General features: G+C 39.0%; 1 protein-coding gene and 1 long non-coding RNA gene across 3 annotated transcripts in view; one reads left to right on the forward strand and one right to left on the reverse strand.

Annotated features, from left to right (window-relative positions):
* LOC111869948 (neurotrimin) overlaps positions 1-21,789 on the forward strand; it is a 265,363-nt gene that overhangs the window by 210,794 nt on the left and 32,780 nt on the right. For both annotated transcript variants that reach the window (XM_023861847.2, XM_023861848.2), the window contains exons 6-7: positions 13,430-13,558; positions 13,854-13,991. In XM_023861847.2, coding sequence (XP_023717615.1) covers positions 13,430-13,558; positions 13,854-13,991 — 267 coding nt within the window. The remainder of the gene's footprint in view (positions 1-13,429; positions 13,559-13,853; positions 13,992-21,789) is intronic.
* LOC117282746 overlaps positions 1-21,789 on the reverse strand; it is a 538,891-nt gene that overhangs the window by 209,210 nt on the left and 307,892 nt on the right. The window lies entirely within an intron of this gene.

Consider the following 21,789-nt stretch of genomic DNA (forward strand, 5'->3'; position numbering starts at 1 on the left):
AAAAAAAAAAAAACTGGTAGCGCCAGGTACTCAGGACTTTCAAGTAAAGTGCACTTATTATAAACCGAAATATAGTCTAAAATAATATCACTGTACAAAATTTAGAATGTATATTGACATAATATATCGAGACAAATTTAAATAAATTAGGCAGTGAAAGGCTCTATTAGTTGAACACGCAAGGACAAACTGACATGACGAAATCAGCACCTTTTTTCGTTATTTATTCTTCATTTTCGAAACAAATATAATGTGGCCTGTGTCATGAATTTCAGATCTTCCAGGGGGTATCCCTTAGTCATTTTACAGTGTCCCTTTACAACTATCTATCGAGGAACACGACAGTATAAATATCAGAAAGTCAACACTCAAAATTAAATACTCTCTTAAGGTTCGGCCACACAGAGCGCTACGCTATGTTCGCTACGTACGGTACGTACGCTGTGTACACTCTGCGAAGCAGCTAACATAGGGAACATAGCGTACGTAGCGTACGTAGCGTACGGAAGTCTGTGTGGCCAGTCACAGTGGCAATAAAGGGAGATATTTTTCTGTTCGTAAAGCGAACATAGCGTACGTAGCGTGCGTCGCGTACATAGTGCTCTGTGTGGCCGAACCTTTACCATAGGCGATTATCAAGCTGGTCTTATCATGGATAGGGAACTATACCAAACTGATAAATTTGTAAGAGGAAATTTCTCCGGTGGTAAAGGGGCCGAGGAGTGGAGCTGATAACCCACCTCAAATTAGTACCGAGATCAAGAATACGTGGATCTGTACATCCACTCATTCATAATCCTTCATAGCGTAATGCTTGATTAGTTAAGCACAAGCACAATGTTCCTATCGTTACAAGTGAAATGGAAGCAAAAAAGGGGAACACCACAAGAAGGCTGGAAAGATGGGTCCTGAAGACAGCCAATGAAAGATGGCGGCGCCTCCTTCAGGATTAAAAACGAACTTTACGGCTTTCTGTTCATATACAGTATTTTGATGTAAACACAACTGAAAAGTGTCTTTCTTATGATCTTCCAGCCTTTAAATCACGCATTAGTATTTTGAGATAATTCGTAACCTGAGAAAAGAGCAAGGTTTACATTATTATGATTATTATTATTTAATTCCTGTTGCACCCTTTGGAACATAGGGCATTTCCGACACGGTTTTTTTCACTTTAATTTCTTAATATTATAGACAGCCGGTAGGATTTCTTGGACGGCGATCAGCCCATCGCAAGGCCGCAAATACACAGGACAACACAAACAGAGAATAAACACAGACAAGCTTGCCTCAAATGGGATTCGAACACACGATCATAGTATTTGGATACATGAGGACATTTCATGGCTTAGACCGCACGGCCACTGGAATCTTCAGGGCCCACATATGATTCCGTAACTTGTGGTATGCTACTTGCATAAAGAAATTAATTATCTCTTTCTCGGCATCTTTTAACTGCAAGTTAATATAAAGTACGAGAGACTTGATATCAGTGTATGTATTTGGTACTACTACCTCATTTAAAAAGACCTGTCACGCCGTGAAAAGATGAGGGAGTGGAAATGAAGCGCCATTTTTTATTGCCCTGAACAATATTGTATATGGAAAGAAACTTTTATCTTCAGTCTCCAGTTCCTTTGTCTATGGAGAGAGAGACTGTGCACCCACTTAGCAGAAGCCCTACTGGGTTCCACAGCAATTCCAGGCCAATTAAGACAAATAATTGTCGTATCGTTTACTTATTTATTTAAGGTCTACTTAAGGACGCTTCTAAAGACCAGATTATGTACAGTCGAAGGGTGGGATGATAAATGAATGAGAAATTGGAAAGCATGTGAAAGAAAATGATCGTAAACTACATAAAAAGTACTATTCCAGATTTCCCTGGAGGTACTGAGCAAAACCAGTGATAATCTATTCGGTATAGTCGGTGTTGGCGTCGAGATTTAAACTGAGCACCTCCCGAATACAAGTCAGAAACGTCAGATATTATTATTGTTATTATTATTATTATTATGGACAACTGAATTGATGAAACTAAAATTTTTTGGACATTCAAAATTTAAATGCATTTCAATATATCAAAACTCATGCAACCTATTCTCCTCCAAAGATAGAACTACGAGATTGCAGACCCTCTGTAACTTTAACAGACACGGGGCGACAGGTTTCGAACAGATACATCTTATCTTATTAAGAAATCGTTTTCCTTCTCTTTTCAGCATATGTGGCAGTGTTATTCATAACCAATTTCCTCATAAAAATTAAGTCAACTTTTAAGAGGGAAGACTTAAAAAAATGTGATGAAGAAAGTTGCATATTGAGTAACTTTATAATTTGTACCCTAATTATTTCCAGCCGCATTATGGCTCTGGGGTATACTCAGCCTCTAACAGAAATGAGTACCAGGAATCTTCCTTGGGGGTAGAGGGCAGCCGGCGCGTAAGGCTGACAACCTCACCATCATCTCCGAGTCGATTGTCTAGAAAAATGTGGTAGCCTCAACATCTCACAAACTTATGGGCCTCCACGGCATGTTAAAGGGATACCTTTACTTTTTTTTCTACTTTAGGTCTATTCTTCACCGCATACTACTGGGCTGACTACATGAACGAGTATGAGGCTTGTGTGACACACGGTACCTGCACAAACAGCAGCGGTGTGAAATGCATAACAATTTCAGGCTGAGAGAGATCACGTGGGGGGGTAGGCATATTGGGATAACAGAAATAAACTTAAATTTGAAAAGAGCTGGAGTGTCAGGATGTAAAGCAAGTGTCACGTAACTTCGAACAAGGCCAAGAATAACCTTGAATGTCCAGAAGAAAAATTTTTGACAAGGGGGTGGGTTCGAGGGTGTGAGAAGTGACAGGCGTACAACTGTTTCTTAAGTTCTCGGATTAATGTCATTAAAATGACAAGATTTATCTCAAGGATATTTTCTTCAAAGTATCAGGGTACACTATATACGAAACTATTATATTTTGTTCAAATACGAATACAAATAAATGCCTTGCAGCTTTTCCGTACATTGATGCGTAAATTGTCCTACAGCTGTGATTAAACTTACCCAAAATTACTCCGGAAGGAAAACGTAGGAAAAAGGTGCAGTCCAGTAATTCTCTTCAGTAAGAATGCCATTACAGCTGGTCTTGCGTTCTGCTACTTTGATACTAGTTGGCTATACGGCTGCCTGAATGACTAACTCTTGTTGGCGGAAATCCGTATTTTCAACCAAGTTACATTTTTCTTTGATTTCTTTTATAAATGACCAAGTTCTTTCTGGTTATAATTGCGTTTTCTGACCTCTGTTTCTTGACACTGTGAGATATGCATTAACCTACAGAAGACATTAGGTATTCTGTTCTAACATTCTTCACTGAACTGTCAAGAAAATTTAAAGTAAATGTTTTGCTTGGAATATGGAATGGATAACTTGCTTCACGGAACTGTGTAATACAGAGACTGTAAGAAAATGTGATAAGTGTTACAGGGGTAATACAAACGTTAATTAAAAAAATCAGAAAAGTGGCATTTGAAGTGAGGCATTCTGCAATTTGTAACATGCGGTCTTCTCATATCAATCAACGCACCCATATGAAATTTTGAATCAAGAGGGGTTACCTCAGAAAAAAATCACTATGGCAAAAAGAGGCATCTTATAAACGTAAGTCAAAACATTTTTTTTCAACCTCTCGCTGATTGCGGATAAATGTAGACAATATAACAAATAGAAATCTCGTAAATTATAAAATTAGTAAACCAATTCTCAGGATCAAAGTCTTTTATGAGAAGTTGATAGAATTTAAACTAGTCAAGAGATTATATAGCCGAATCTTTCACCTTTTGTTCACCTCTCCTTTCAGGGTTATTTGGGTTAATATAAAAAATTATTAATTAAAGGGGATGGGAGCCAATAAGACAACAAATTCCATAAATGTAATACAGGATAGGTAAAAGAATCCGAATGGAAGTATTGGGGAGCCGGGCGACATAATAATCTCAAGGGGGTTAGGGCCAAAATTGCCAGCGTCAGTGGTATCGAGATTAATTTATTCGCCGCTATAGGGCACTATGAAACAGGATGAAATAAGTACAGAAAGCACAACACAATTCAATGTCCCTTTATATACCGTCGGCAAACTTATATTCTCGGATCTTGCAGCTAAACTATTTTCTGTTTATAAAAATATCACTTGACTGCCGCATTAAATCGGGCAAAAAATTTTCTTCAGTGATTCATGATCCTTCAAATCAAGTTGAAATTCTAATACAGTAATTCAGTAGCGAAAAGCAGCGTACGTGTGCTCTGGTACAAAAGGTGAAGTTAAGCGAGGGCCAGCATCAGAAGACAATGCTAAAAAAAAAAAACGCGCTAATTTTCAGAAATACGTGGCTTTCTCTCTCTCTCTCTCTCTCTCTCTCTCTCTCCCTCTTTGTTGCACATACGTTGAAGCCGGGAAACTGCGTCATAACTGCCCTACTACCAATTTAGTTGGCTGGCGCTTACAAAGCCCTTTTCGACACGTGAAACATATTCAGCTTGGAGCGTTTCGCCTTCGAACTACAAGTTCGAAAACTTATGCCCATACAGAGCTGTTAAGGAGGCGACAAACTGGTTCATTGACATCTCGGAATTTACACTGAAACATCGCACTGCCAGCCCAAGACAAAGCAATATGACGTTACAGAAGTCACTATCATGGCTTAATTAATGGCCGAAAATGGATTTAAATATAAATTTACACATTTTTAAACCGGTAAAAATTAAATATTTATAGATAGATGTAAAGTAATTATTTCAATACAATTCGTAATAATCAGATTATTTAAAACGGTCCGAAAGAAAACAGCGACAATTCCCAGCATTTTATAAAATAAGATGTTGCATCAAAGACACTGAGCGATAACCAAAGCCTCGTCACACTTTTAGATCCGTTTTAATATTTTCTTCCTCTCCACGCCTATGCCCCTCAAGTATTATCAATATTCCCTTCAAGTTTTCAGATGAAAACGTATGCGTATTTACTATCTCCCCTACATATCCTGTGCAACTTACCCTGATAATAGCTCATTTCAATAAACCTCCGCAAAGAGAATCCGGACGTTCCAAACTCCCAATATTCTTCCTCTTTCTGCTACTGCGATCATGCCAAAGAGGGGACCCCAGTTCGAAGCTTGATGTAACACATAGTAGCATATTAGATTTTTCTAAGGCGAGGCGTTTTTTCCTAGCCACACATTCTGTTAGGAATACCATCGCTTCTTCACACTTCGCAACTTCTTATTCTACGTATATACAGTTTCTAAGGAATTTTTAATTTCCATCCACAGTGTAAGAATGTGTTATACTATAGTAACAATGGACTTTTAAAATGGAAACGTAATTTAGAAAGGTAACCTTATAAGAGAGCGAAGTACATTTATAAATAAGCACTGACTTATAGGTAGATGGAGCACACGCTGCGATTTTGTACTTTATCAGAAATCACGACGTCACGTTCCAGAAGAGAATAGTAGTGACCTTCAATCTTTGGTTACATTTTTTTTTTGTTGCACAAAAGATATTAAAGAAGGCTTAGGGTAACTGTGAAAACAGATGGCTAGTCGATTCTGAGAAAGATATTAGCATATGTCTATAAGTTGCCGTGTTACATCAGACTGGTCATCAAACTGTGACCAAGAAACGTCCTCGAGAGGATAAATAACCCAGGCGATAGGAGTAGCAACGCTGAGGATCTGTGCACTGTTACTGCGACAGCCGCCAGTAGGCTGATTTATGGTGTCCACAGGGAGACAGAAGCTTCTCATCCCAGCGTTACAGAAAGACAGGACATAAATTGTTTTCCATTAGATGTTGCACAAGAACAGGCGACAGAAGTGGCAGATCAAGTGTTAAAGTTTGATAAATTCCAATTGAAAAGCAGTTGTTTGTACTCTTTCCCCAATTCTTGATTTGTTAGCCTACATTCCTGATTGTGTTGCTCCTATGTTGTGAGCATAATAACTTTAATAATTCAGAATTACGGAAACCATCTTCTGTAAAACAAGATTTTTGCCGTATCAGTACACAAGAACAACTAGATATTCAATTGTTGCATTCAGTTTGAAATAAAAAGTTGAGTTATTTCTTCAAAATGTAGACAATGGAAACTTAAGTCGTTGGGCATATAAAAACATTTCTATGTTGATGTTATTTAGAGGATGCAGAAAATATATCACAAGATTGGAACTGACTTAGATAACGCCACTCTTTCTGCTTAATTTGCACGGTTGAATAAAATTAACGTATAACTGGCAGGAAGTGCCTGTCATTCTAAAGGGAGGATGTTTTATTCATTCATCAGTCCGTCCGCAGTTACACTTGATCGATTTCTCTAAATTTGATATTCAGGATTCTGCATTAGAAGGTACGGACTATTATAGAAGTCCACAGACATACATAATTTTGTGAACCACTTCTTATAACATAACGGCGTCTAGAACACATCCTTCATAATAATATTATGATGAATTTCCCACAGGAAAACAGTTTGTTTGCAGTAGGGTCATGTATAAGACCGAGTTAAGAATACTACTCCTGCTTGCCTGCCAAGTCCTTGTCTTGCAGCCAAAACCACTGAATACTTTAAAGAGATACCCCTGACCTTCCTACACTCTCTGAGTATGTATTTTGTTTGTGGTGAAGTTCTGGACATCACTGCTTTATACCACAATGCGTTACTGTGTCCAGCGTGCACGTTAGAAGACTGAGCATACAGCAAGTTGGGTATGTATGGGCAGCTTCTTCAGCAGAAATACCGCCGTCGTTAAAACGAGACAACAAAGTGGGAATCGTGTCTCAATGTATCACAAACTTTGCTTATGTAGCAGGCCGGCATTTAAAGTTAAGCCGTTTGCTGTTTGGTTAAGTAGGGCCGACTACACCCTGCGGTACCCCGATGACAACTCCGTGGACTGTAATCCTTGCCTCTTAGTTGAAGGCAAGTTTAATCCTGCACCGCAATCTCATATGCTTTTCACTTTCCTTACACTTTAAGTCCTCTAGTCGGTATCAGACTTGCTGTAGAATCTACACAGGAACCCAACTCACAAGTCTAATGTAATCCATCCAGCACGCAATTAGTATCACATTTCGTCTAACTTCAATAAGCGGCAGTCTTCACTCGCCAGGCGGCCATCTGTTTTCGCCGGGCCTTCGAGTCGGCTTCTATTCTGGCTAGGAACTCCTTATGGTCTTTCCTCCTCTCTCATATGTATTATTTGATTACTCCTACAGATTACTCATCACTCTAATTATAATAAACGCCAGGACGTTCAATTTCATAAACGTGCTGAGTGTTAAGTTAAGTACATCTGCGGATCGTCTGTAATTTGTCTTTACTGACCATAATCCTCTGAATGTTAAGTGTTCAAGTTCTACTCCATATTTAAGGACAACAAAAATGTGCCTTTCTGAGGTGATGAAAAAACCACAACTTGGCAAAAAGACTAAAAACCCTCTGATCTATATTTTTGTTCATTATTCTATATCTGTTTCGGTGCTCAATAACTCAAAATTTCCGTATGAACGAGAGGGATTTGGAAGACGAAATTGTATCACGAATGAATGTAAATTTGCTGTCTAGGAATTAGCCCTGAGGCATCATGCAAGGATTCATTAAGAAATCGGTTCATGTGTCGATAATCGATACTGGAGCCACCGAACACAGGTCAGATATTGTCATCTACTTAAATTTGTTCTACAATATTATGATAGCATATCTTTATAACAGATATTTTGGTGAACCGCTATGTTTTGTAACATATAAGCATTTCCATCATGCTGCAAAAATCTTTTCGGTGTTGTAGTTCCCTACAAACACGTCGCATACAGCACCACGACCCCATCGGAACACACATGTAAAACACTAAACAGACTATCCACAACACAAAACATTTACATAGAAGTCCACTTAACGAAACAGCAAGATTTAGATGAACTGAAACTGATACCGTTTGGTTTCTAACACAAATTTGTAAACATGCCAATGTTATAAACCCTTATAAGACGACATATGCATGTGAGATTTATAGAGCATTCCCCTTGAAGTGCTGGTCGCCTTCTGAACATTTTATTCATATCAAAAATTTGTTGCACTTGATGGAACTTATTCTTTATTCATATATTATGCTCACTGTTGCTACATATGTGTGTAATGTTAAAATATTGTAGCCCTAACATATCATCACTTAATATTTCTAAAATTATTTTAAGTAAATATTTCTCATACTCCCAGGCTAAGAGTTTTATTTATTCACTATAATCCAGTTCAGTTCCTAATGTTAATGGGCTAACTCAACAGCTACAGAGACCAATTACAGAGTTAGTACAATCAAACAATTGGAAGGAATGGACAACGATATACACACGTGCATGTGTGACATTCCAGTGCTTAGTAGATACGAGTACATGACAGGCATAACTTTATAAGAGTACTCAGTGTAGTAAAGTAGGGTACTACAGGATTAACTACATTAACCAAGATATTAATATTAAGGAAACCACTGTCAAATATGTTGACTTTGTTACATATTTAATTTATGGCCAAGACTCGGCGACTGGCAGAGCATTTATTGCTTGAAAACGAATCAAAACTTCATCAAATTCCCTGACCCTGCTGACTGGAATTCTGACACCAGCAGCTTCTAAAGTTGTAAGACAGATAATAAAACCGTTATAAACTTTATAAAAGTTTTTAATAAAATGAACAAGTTTCGGAAGCATAAATTTATAGATGAAACTGCCGTTATAAAATGTTATATTGTAGTGAAAGGCAAAGTCCACCTTCTAAGGATGCACATTCTTGAAAATTTTACGTTACTCAAGTTTTCGGGTGCATGAGCACGAACGTTGGCGCGACAGTATACACAAACACACACACACCACTGAACTTATTTAGCAAGGTTATGTCCCATTTCATGGAAAAGCGCAGAATTTTTGTTGCATATAAAGTTAAATGCATGTTGAATACTACAAGTGATATTTCAATGTACGATATTTACAGATGGTCATCTACGGAACCAACCATCAACGCAGAAAAGCGGTGCTACTAGCAAAATGCAGTGGCTGATCTAACAGCGGACAAACAAGATCAGCCATGTTACTTTCGAATATCTCTTGTGTCTCATACAATTAGAGGAAACTGTGAACCGTTGTTAATTCATTCATGCCCTTACTGAGCATCAATATGAAGAAGCCGAATATTTGTCCTCACTTCAGTCATGAGGAGTCATAGACCTCCATAACAAAACGACTTTTTGTCTGATCTATCTTAAGCTATAGCACATCGTAAAATGATACGGGAACATAAGTGCGTGCCATTTTATGGTGTCGAACTAAAGAACTGTGGAATTACGAGCAAAATAAAGCCTCAAATAAATAATCGAAGATGCACCAGAAGCCCATAAGAGGGCTACTGTTTTACGGTTTTCCTTTGACGGAATGTGGTCCTATATCCCATCTCAGACATAAGTAGGACTGTCCGTCCTGAAAGAGACTGCCATATGGCACGGTACTCCGTATTCACAATTTTTATACAAACAATTAAAGTAATATCTCATTAATTCGGACTAATTGGGAGTGAAACTTTGCACAAATTAGTGAAAGTCCGAATTATTGAAGTACTACTAAAATATATTCAGGGAAGTTACGAAACTGACTTCAATTCTATTTTTAGGCAATATAATTTTATTTTGAAATTTAGATAGCACATCATAAATTTACTTGTTATAATGTGTAAAAATGTAAGTTCTGACATCAGGCCGCGCCGTAACTCAAGCGGTTAGTCGCTGGCTTCCCACCGCGGCGGCCCGGGTTCGATCCCGGGTCTCGTCAAGTGGGATTTGTGGTGGACAAAGTGGGGCTGTGGTAGGTTTTCACCGAGTACTTCGGTTTCCTCTGCCAATCTTCATTCCACCAATTGCTCCACAATCACCCTCACCTATCATCTGGGTCTGGTACAATAGGCCAGAAGTGGCCGCAGTGCAAGGGACTAGTCCCACCCCACTAGCAATAATAAAAAAAAGTTTTGACATCAGTCTCAAAACATTTCAGGTAGCGGCAACGTGATCATCGAGGTCGTAATGCGTAAAAAGAAGAAAACACTTCTCAAAATTATTGCGAATTCCGAAATATTGAAGTCCAAATTAATGAGGTTTCAATGTGCTAATTCTGTGAACTGATATTTATAAAGGAAACTTTAAGAAATAGGTCTACAACTCGCATCTGCACATATACGAGTATGTTAGGTGCAACTAATCTGTAGGCATATTTATATATTTCCCAAGCCTTTAACGATGAAAATATTGTCTCCATTTACTCTCTGGGTCTGCAGGTTGCCGTTTTTTATTTTTTAATATGCTGAATGGCAGTGATATATAAAAAATGTTTAAATGAACGAACATTGCATGGCACTCCGGTGTACCTGTCACGGTAATTACCGGGTTGAATGCGATTTTAGTATCCAATTGCCGTATGTTGCTATCATCCACCTTAAGCGTGGTATTGTCTGTCTCAATTACTCAATGAAACGAACAAACAAAAGCAAATTATCCTAAAATTTTGGGGATAAAATGCTAGTCGTCTGCTGGCAACGGATCTCAACACATAAACTAGCACTTCAAATCACTATGAAGACTTCTTGCCATTTCTTGTTCAATCACCCTGGAACCTCGAAACTCAACTAAAAACTCTCTCAGCTACAAGGTGGCTCGCTTTGAACAGCCGCGGCACGGACAAAGCAGAAAACACAGTTCTACTGAGAAACACCGAAAATAGAAGTCACACGATAGCTATCTCGTCAGTCCATCGGCGCTTGCTGTTGCCTAGCAATAAACATTCGTCCTATTGTTGCGTGCGAGTATCACGGGGTGTCTATCGAGACGTTGCCTGACAATACGCTGACATGTTGCATTATTATATCATATCATATCGAAATGAAAAATAATTCAAGGATATTTGTATTAAATTATTAAGGACTATAAATTAACTCTCTGGTGGTAGAACTCAGAAGTCCATCACGGAACACAATTATTAATCAGTTTTCTACGATCCTCCTAACCTGTAACCCTAATGCAAAGAAAGACCCGGTTATCCATGTACTTAATTATATAATTGAGCACTATGTAACGAAGTGACATGGGGGAGTGGAGATATAGCCAACCATTCTTACCCTCGGCACTAGATGGAGATGAGTGTGTGACCAACTTCACACTCCTGTCGCGTTATCCCTAGGGATACAGCCCTCGGATATCATTGAACATGAGTCTGGGTGGGCCCCGGAGCAGATCATAACGATATGGAGAATAGAAACAACTTGCCTCTGTAAGAATCGATTCACAGTCATCCATACAGCAACGTGATTGCTACACCGACTGAGCTAGAGGTCCTGTGCATTATGGTTAGAAAGCTCCAAATATCCTTCTGATGCAGTGCAATAAAATACATGCTTAAATTATGAAATTCCAAAGTAAAAAAAATAGTCAGAATATAAGAAGAAATACAAGTATTTTATTTGTCTTTGTGTGTGTAGCGTGGTTACTTTCTTTTAATAAGAGAGTAATTCCACACTTCAATGTTTTACTGAAGATACATTATAAAGAACCTCGTAAACACATATATACCGTATTTCATTTCAATATTAGTTACAAAAATAAACGGAACGATTTTGCGACATTTAATACCGTATTTACGCATGTATAGGCCGCGTGCATGTATAGGCCGCAGCACAATTTTCAGACAGAAATTATAGAAAAAATAATTTTCTTGGAATATTATTTCAGGAGTAGAACATTCTGTATTACTAATTATGAATATATTTTTTTTTAAATGAAGTGTGATTTCGAATATTTCGAATATAAGCCGCACCCCAGTTTTCCTCTTGAATTTTTGGCAAAAAATGTGCGGCCTATACATGCGACATTTAATATGTATTTAGCAGAAGGCAATGGGTTCACAGCTGAAATAAAAGACTGTTTATTTTTACTTCGCTCCTCGGTCTACACGCTAGTTCGTATGGAATATTATTGTTTTCTCAGAAATGATAGCTGAAATATGTGCATTTAGAATGCAGTCTGATTTATCCATGAGCATCAATATAATTTATCCATGTTCACAGCTCAGATCCTATAAGCACATTAACATGAATTTTCTCTGAACATTTTCCCATTGTTCATTTTCACAAGCTTCAAGAGCTGCACAACATCTAACTCATGCACTCTCTGTCGGCCCACCTCAACCCAACCGTCCCTTTTCACCGACAATATCTCGCAAGGTTCAACATTCTTTTGATATCTTCTAGCATTTGTGACTTCCAAAAGAAACAACTGTGGTTTCAGCAATGCAAGTGAAGGTGTAAAACTGAGAAGTGAGAAACGAACAATCCTATTACATGAATCATAATAATGCCCAGCAAGCATCAACAGAGGGTCATATTCCTACGTCTCGAGAATATGGAGGTCTTCATTACCCTCACGAAAAAATTATGAGAATCATCTCTTCCATCATCCAATATTGTTGTTACATTTCCTTCCAGAGTATGGAGTCAAGTCTATAAATTACAAGTATACATTCGCAGAAATAGCATAAATCAGCATTTTAGTTTCTAAAACCATCCTGTTAAGTGCTCAGAGAATAGGAATAACATCAAAGGATTACTTCTTTTGGCTTATTTTGGACTTCATCCATCGTCTGGTATGTAAAAGACAAAAGACCACGACGTTTCGGAGACTGGATCTGTCTCCGTCTTCAGGTGGGTGGGGAAGGATAAATCTACTCAGTTGGGCCAGTTAGAAATCACTGGTCCAGTGATCCAGTCTCCGAAAAGTCGTGGTCTTTTGTCTTTTACATACCAGACGATGGATGAAGTCCAAAACAAGCCAAAAGAAGTACAGTATACACCACTGTCAGAAGTCTATTCTAGGGTTAGTTTGGAATTTACTAAAACGAACACATATTTTCAGTCAAATGCATATTTTGAATTGCCAGCTTTTTTAAGAAGCCTTCGAAGCCTCAAGATGACATATAACAGCTCTTAAAATTGCGTATCTGAAACAGACAGAAAATCCACGCCCCAAATCGCACACAAATAATTCCTCTTGTGTTTCTTAATGTACGCCTCAAACTCCTAATGACTGGAAGGTGTAATAATAATCATCACACTGCTCAGTTCTTTGCACTTAGAGATATGGCTTAGACAACCAAATTATGTATCCATTCTCTAGTGTTACATAAATGAACGAACAACAGACATTGTATAACCCAGTTTACAAGGTAGACTTAGTGCAACATGCTGGTATCTAATGTACGAAACAAGAGTTCCAGCTGATCCAGCATTCTATGAATTTCGCACTAACTCACGAAGTGTTCACAATTCTCTCTTGGTTTCAGTGAATGTTGTGGACGGTGAGGTTCTTCACATCATTAAAGTGAGTCGGTTACACATGGGCGCGTACCTCTGCATCGCGTCCAACGGGGTTCCCCCATCCATAAGCAAACGGGTACTGCTCAGAGTGCAGTGTAAGTATGCTCACATTACTGCTAACATTTTCATACTTATATAATGCATATAATGAGCAGCAGTATTGTGCTCACAGTTTATACATAAATTTATTTTAAAACTGGTGACTAGTGTATCCACATTATCTAATGACAAATGTATACTTCGAAATGAGTTTTGGTTAGGTAAACTTGAAATTAACGGTGGCACAATGGAATATATTCAACTCGTTGTACAATTCTGAATATAAAATGCTCAATTAAAACTTTACTAACTGAGAATGTTGCTAAAGAGTCCAATTGTTTGTGTCCGCAGTCCCCCCGATGCTGACCATTCAGAACCAGCTGGAGGGAGCTTATCTAGGGCAGGACGTTGCTTTAGACTGCCTCACGGAGGCCTACCCAACGTCCATCAACTACTGGACCACGGAGAGAGGTGACATGATCGTCTCGGGTGAGTGGCTTACAAGCAGTTTCGCAGTTTCGTTGGAAACAACCGCGCGCATACACACACACGTGTCTCCAAAACATAGTTACATTTGGATACTGTTCTTACTGGCTGCGCAGTAAATATGCAGGAAGAAGTGAATGACTGCAATTCTCAACGCTCCATTTCTTAATGCTCCTACAATACAACTTTTCGTTAGACTAAGTGGTTAGTTGATTCAGGGCCAAAAATAGTCACATTTGCACATGAACCACATTTGTTTAATGTCAGCAGGGGTGACACACCAAGCATGCCGGAGATGAGAAGTGGGGACAATTTAATCGGTAAAACTCTAAGAAAATTGGAGTAGCCATTTTAGTGCTTAGACACCGGCTCAAGCCGGTTCCTCTCTCGCGGTGTTTTCTACCCTGAAAATGGAGGTGATACGTTGCTCCGAATCGTCGGCACACACAAGATCTACACGGCGCCACATCCTAAAACGGAATTCTTCAACAAATATACTAATCCTCTTCCAATGTTTCCTACTTACAATTTAGTATATGAAATTCATATGATAATTGCACCAGGTATCCTAAATCATTGCACAATTGCGTTATCCTACGTTCTGTTTAATAGATGCATAAATGCAGAGAGCTGAACTCCCTTAAGCTTCTCTACGACTAACAGTTTAGTGTACCAATTTGCTTCAGGCGCGCTTCTGCGCTAACTGCATCATGTAGTCGAAATTATTTTCATTTTGGTACAAGAAAGCACGGGAATTGACATTTTAGATTCATATAATTTTAGTCCTTAAACGAAAATATCAGTGCTGAAGAGTAATTTATAAGTTCTGGGATACAACGCCGAGTAGTCCTTTGACAGTAGTTCGCAGTCCGATAGACTGACTTTCAACGAGCTACATGGCGTTATGTCCCAGAAGACAGAACCCTTTATAACTGCCGCTTTGAGAACCTGAAATTCTACACAAGTTATCAATATGAAACTTACATGCTTCATTAAGCAAATGTTTCTTCTCTTCCATCGTCTCTCTGGTATAAATATCACGGACACAAACTTTGCGATAATTATTTTTTGATACTCTGTACAATGTTTACACATAGCACATTACCCTGACTCGGCATGAAAAATATCTCACAGAAGTAACTTCGCAATTGCGTTCGAGGTACTGCAACTCGAACAGCAAAACTGAAAATCCAGTATACGGTATATACTGAATAATCCCAATAGTCATAAAAAAGGGCAGCTAAGGCTAAACTAAAAGGGCTGTGAAGCCAGAGCAGAAGAAGAATATGTCATAAAATTAACTGCTTCGAACAGAAATTAAGACGGCAATGGACAGAATCTAGTGTTGTATGCTACCTCATTATGAATGCCAATATGAATATTTTTTCTAAAAATCTTTCTTTGTCGTGTTCAAACAAAATACAATCATTTTTGGACATCGTCAATTTGGAGATCAAAATAAAATCGGAAAAAAAGGCTTCTGTGATTCAACACTCAAATTTTTCTTGAAGTAAGCAAAGCTTTGTGCCTCAAGCGTCTTGACACGCCCTCAGTCAAGGCGCAACAAACAAAACAGATGATCGTTTTCAAGAGAATTTATTCATTTACTCATAGCTGATCGCTTCCTCCTGTAATTCAGTTAACGATAGTTTCAATAAACTTTATTCAGCTATCACTCCACTGTCGAAAATATCTGCGCTCCACTTATGTCAAGATCCATTAAGCTAATTGTATTAAAATTATGATTCAGCCAGTGGCTACGTGGGTTCATAAAGGGGGGTCCAAAAAAATGTACCGTAACTGGTCAGGTCTATCTCGATGTGCTTCAGACATCGATTTTCCCTGCCATTCGAGAGTGGTTTGGAGATGAGAGATTTTACCTACAACAAGATGTTGCTCCACCTCACTACCATCGAGATGTCAGGGTGTACTTGGATGACACTCTACCTGGACGATGGATAGGTCGAAGAGGTGCTACTGAGTACCCACCACGGTTTCCAGACCTAACACCTCTCGACTTCTACCTATGGGGAACCTTGAAGGATGAAGTTTATTGACAAAAGCCAGATACACTGAACGCGCTACGAGAAACAATCGAAGCGTCGTGTGCAGCCATCACAACGGACACACTGACAGCCGTAGTTCGCTTAGCAGTTCGGCGGCATCGACGCTGTTTAGCCGCTGATGGTGGTCACTTCGAACACATACAATGACTCTCTCTCTCTCCGCACAAGAATTGTAACTACACGTCATTTTGTCCCAAAGATACTGACTATCAAAGAGTGAGTACATTTTTTGGACCTCTCTGTATATACCACTTTGTTAAAGACAATAGCTACTTTCATCTTCCTTCCTGAACATCAACAACACAATCTCGTGGAGTAGTTGTAGGTACGTTCCTTATCGGTTTAACGTACGCTTTCTCTGTACACGTTGTTATCCTTGATTATGTCACAATGTTGCACCCTCGATTTTATGCATGGTCACGCAATCTGCAACTGCTCTATCTCATACAGGACAGTGAAACAAAAGGAAAGTAATATTTCTTCCTACGCCATGTAACTGAGTAATTTATATATACGAGTATATCAGGTCCGAAACCCCGACGGCAGAGACCAATTAGGAGATACGGGCGTAGATAGAATATATAATGCTAAAATAAATCTTTAAGGGAATGGAATGTAATGACGAGGACTGCATCAACCTGGCTCAGAATATGGACCACTAATAGGCTCTTTTTAACACGATTATGGATCTCTGAAATCCATAAAAAAAGATAAAGCAATCCTTGTAACAGGCCGTGAAGGCCGTAGGGTTGTGAGACGTGGAGGTTCCCACATTTTCTTTAGAAAATCGGTTCACAAATGGCGGTAAATTTATCAGCCTTACGCGCCGGCCGCCTCAGGAAGATTCCTGGTAGTCATTTCCGTTAGAGGCTGAGTCGACCCCAGGGCCATAATTTGGTTGGAAGCATTAGGTAAATTGAAGAAATCCACCTAATCTGCACTAGAATTCGTGATATTCCTGCTTGTAGCATAGTGCCTCAACCAACTACGATACCGTGAGCCCCTTAAAAAACACAGAATTTCTTGAACAACTTGGTAAATATCAGCTTCTCTAAAGACTCTTTTCCGTAGGATATATTCATATATAAATTATACTTAGCCAGATTCTCAAGCCAGCAGTATCAGCGTAAGGGTTTTTTCTGCTTTATGTGAAATATTTATGAACTAAAGCAGTTCAGATGCACATGCTGTGCTCATTTGGTAAAATGTTTCATTTCACATAACAAAATCCACGTGGGTAGTGCTAAATTGAATATGACACTTTTCCCTTCATTGTCACTGAAACCAATATATTCTGTCCAGTCATTTTCAAGCGCCTGTTACTGACAATTGTTTAAATCTGATATCCAGAAGAAACACGAGGTGATAGTTCTGGAATTACATTCTTCGTATCCATTTTATTGGAAAACATAATTTGATCACTGAAGTGGACGAATCTGACATTTCATCACTGCACAATACTCAGGCTTAGGGTGAGGACTGGATATCATGAATGAAGGTGTACGTTACTTACATAATATCAGATCATAATCACAGCTCTGAATATCAGATATCCCACAATTAGGATAACGATTTGTTTGAAAAACATAAAAGTAATGTGGCATGCCGACTAGGGCTGGAATATTTGGAATCAGAAAGCATCCATTGCTATGCAACGGCTAGCAATTCTTAGGTAGCGAAGCCTAGGAAATTGTTGCCCCTGAAATGAAAGTCTAACAGTTTAGTTTCCAAAGTTACAAACAAATTGCTTGAAGCAGTGTTTGCATAGCAGCTAGGGAAATTAACCCTTCAACAAGGTATTCCTTATTCAGTCCGAGTGCAGGTTATAACAGTCCAACGTCAACCAGAGACCAGTAGAGTTTGTTTGGGCTTTAGCAGGAGTGAGTTCATATCCGACAAGGGACCAAGGACAGTTGAGCTCCGAGCAGAAAACACTTCAACAAGATCAGCGGTGCAAGAAGTTGTAACACTGAAGAAGAAACGCCTAAAGGGCGGTTGCCTAGCAAACACGCGACTGTATTTATATCGATGGAACAAATTTACTCAATTACATTAGGTCCTAATACTTGATCAATACCAGATTATTAATGAGTCACAGACATGTATTGACACTGTAGAAATATATACGAATATTACAAGCTACTGATTAAAGACTGAAATCGGTATTAACATTAACATCGGACCGGAGACACAGAGGGAAAGCAAAGAAATTCAATCGCGCCAAACAGTAATATTCCTGAGGTGAAAATATTTGTAGTTCATAACGAGGAGTTATGACGATGTACATAAATATTTACGTATTTTCAATCTAATGTTTTTCCTTTCTTCGATGCTGTAAATAAAATGAGGACCTACACAGTTTTAGTTTTTTATTAATTTTTTTATTGCTAGTGGGGTGGGACTAAGTCCCTTGTACTGCGGCCACTTCTGGCCTATTTTACCAGCGACTAACCGCTTGAGCTTTGGCGCGGTCCAGTTTTCGTTTACGTTCGAATGATTCATTCCTCGTATACTCGTTGGCCCACATCTTAATTTTCTTAAAAGTAAATGCAGCAAATGCAAATTTTATTTTGTGACTTCTGAGTCATGGAACATATTTTTAGAACGACATGCTTAAACTCACCTCTCCATAACGCTGCTGTGTGTTGGCTATCGGCAATATCTAGAGCTTGGGTTAAGAGCTGTCTTGTTTGATGACTGGATGGGAATAGTTCAAACTGACCACAGACCGGAAAACTGCAGTCAAACTTCTACAACTTAAAAACTTTTGAAGAAATATCAGATAAAAACGCGTACGCACATAGCATGTATATATGTGGAAATACGTGAAATCACATTATTAATTATTATTACTTTTGTAAAGTTAATTCTAACGTAAAGTCTGACTGATGTTTTATAACATTAAATATTCTATAACAGCCCAGAGGTCTTACTCGAAAATCAAATAAGCACGAGTTTAACAACACTGAGAACTGAACGGGAAGACTCACTTTTTGTTATTTAAATGATCGTATTATTACCTGTTCCTGTTCTCTCATATTCTTTCCATTCTTACGTCGTACCGAACCAAGCGTCGAGGCTGACGTTTAACGTCGCCTTCCGCAAGTAGGAACAATAAAGAATCAATCATAAACTGTTCATTTATATAGCATACTGCGCTTCACATAGAAACTCCAAAATATTATCAATATTCACAGAATGGGCACGAAGCACTGAAATGAAAAACTTATAGCTCGTTCAAAACCCGTTACATATTCAGTTATTCAGTATAGAGGGGGTGGGTTTCCCCATGCACCGCGACTAATAGTGTATTGTACGTCCCTCTTTCATTTCTACTGTCTCCATACCCTACCGATACTGGTGCCCGCTATCTCTCCTTTCTGCCAGCGAGGTCGGCCCTCTACTGACAGTGGTACCCGATAATTCTCCCCTTTCTGCCAGCAAGGTCGGCCCTCTACTGGCATTGGTACCCGATAATTTCCCCATCTACCGGAGGCATTGGAAACTACGAGTACTTGGGCGGGAAACATTTTGCCTAATTTTGCTCTACGACACGGGACTCACGGCTTAAAGTCCCTCCCGGAGGACTTGTTCCCTGAATTTTTCCGCCCTTAAAAATTCTACGACCTCTGCCGGGTTTGAACCCGCGTACCTTGAGTCATGAGGTGGGAACGTTACCCCTAGACTACCGAGGCCGCTTAACCATTTCCTAACGTTCTTGCCATTTTTAAACGCCCGACAAATCGTTATTATTGTGGCAATGTAGCCCGGCTTCGAACCCCGGATACCCACTGGTACATACATATAATTATAATATACCCGACTACGACCAGGCCCGGTTGACGTTGTAGCAGTGGAAGCAGATGTTTGTGAAAGTATTGTTGCGTCGGCATGTGTATCAGAGATGTGCAACTGAGGATATACTCAGGATTACCTTCTGCACACATTTTTCTTATAGTCAAGAGTCGTCTTTGGTCTTTAAGTCACGAAAGCATATGGACGCTGTTAAGCGTGATAACCTTGCCTGTGCGTAATATGACACGTCTGTGGGATGCTCCGAGGGGATTTGTCCGACAACTCAGAATTCGCATCCGGTTATCAAATTTGACAGTGCGATTATTATAAATATTTGGGGAGAGCCATGTGGATCAAATCAGAAAATCTTACTTAATCAAATGGTGACAATTCTCTCCTACCGAGTTTACTCATATCGGTGTTCTCGGTGACGAAGTTAGTTTTAGTACTTCTGCTACTACTACATCCAGTTCTTCTTCCGAAACTTCTTCGAACCGTACTTCTGACTGCTAACTGCATTTCGGCTGGTATTATTACTGCCACTACTTCTGCGTTTCGTAATTGTACTTTTGGGTCCTGTATCACTGACACTTCTGCACTTATTATAGTTAAACTATGTAAGATAACCTATCGTAGTTACAAAAAAGTGAACGTTGCGATGTACTAATTGCGTGCCATATGATTATCCACTGAGTGCCAGTGAACTAAATAAACTGATCACGTGTATATCAAATAAAAATCGAAGTGTTAGTGGCTACTTCAATTAATATTGTCCCGATCTGTGCAATTCCTTGACCAACACTGCGTCCACTGAGGTTACAAACGCAATATTTCTTTAAATAAATCGTTGCCCTATGAAACCATTAGTTACCCTACTGAGAAGCGACTGTAGATAGAGAGGTCTGGCGCTTGGGTAGGTCGGCTACAGAAGGTGAGGCGCCCAAAGCGGTCCGCATTACTATGGGTAACCTCAAACTACATATATGTTAACATTGTTAATATCATGATTACAAAATGTTAATATACAGAGGTCTATAGAAAGAAACGCTTAAACTAGGGACTCCCTATTAACTGAATTCTTAATAACGCCCAAACAAACCTGTACAATTTATTTACCTCTTACAATTATTTTATATATCTTGTCATAAACATAATGATTGGTTCCGTGGTTTACATATTCAGATATAAAGTTAATTTATAATCAACAAAATTAAATCATATAAGAACTTAAAATCTGTCATTTCCCTCTTCTCTGACTCAACTTCATGAAGAAAGCTTACAGATGTCTGAACAGCAAAGGACGTAATAATTATAATTCAACTTTAAATAGCAAGGCATTTTGTTCGCAACGCTTATTCGTGAAGTTCTTATAAACGCTAGTGACTCTTTCATTTTACATCATTTACAAACTAATCTTTGTAATGCAGAAGCAGTGTGTTTTCTAGGAGGTCAGAATAGACTTTTAGATACGAGTGATATTTAAACAGCTTTAACAATAAAAGTTCTGAGAATATAACTGTGTAAGTTTACGGGTCATATTAAAATATATTCACTGAGAGAATGTGAAAACTGATTCATAAAAACTTGTTAACGAGGATTCAACTCAAAAAGTTAAAACGGGCAAATGCACGACAATCATTACAACTTCAAAAATACTACCAATAGGAACTTCATGCCTTTTACTGTGCGCCTTCATATATCACGTCGCAACACGCAAAACTGCACTAACCTGACACTGTGCACCTAGATATTCTAGATTCGCTTTAGTGGGGGGTGAACTCCAACTGGGTCCACTCAGCACGGCGGCCACTGATTGGCCTATTGTACCTGCCCCGGGTGATTATGATGGAGAATTTGGTGGAATGAAGATTGGCAGGGGAAACCGAAGTACTCGGAGAAACCCCGCCCCAGCGCCACTCTGTCCACCACAAATCCCACTT

Source organism: Cryptotermes secundus, unplaced genomic scaffold (genome assembly GCF_002891405.2).
Source record: "Cryptotermes secundus unplaced genomic scaffold, Csec_1.0 scaffold979, whole genome shotgun sequence".
NCBI lineage: Eukaryota > Metazoa > Arthropoda > Insecta > Blattodea > Kalotermitidae > Cryptotermes > Cryptotermes secundus.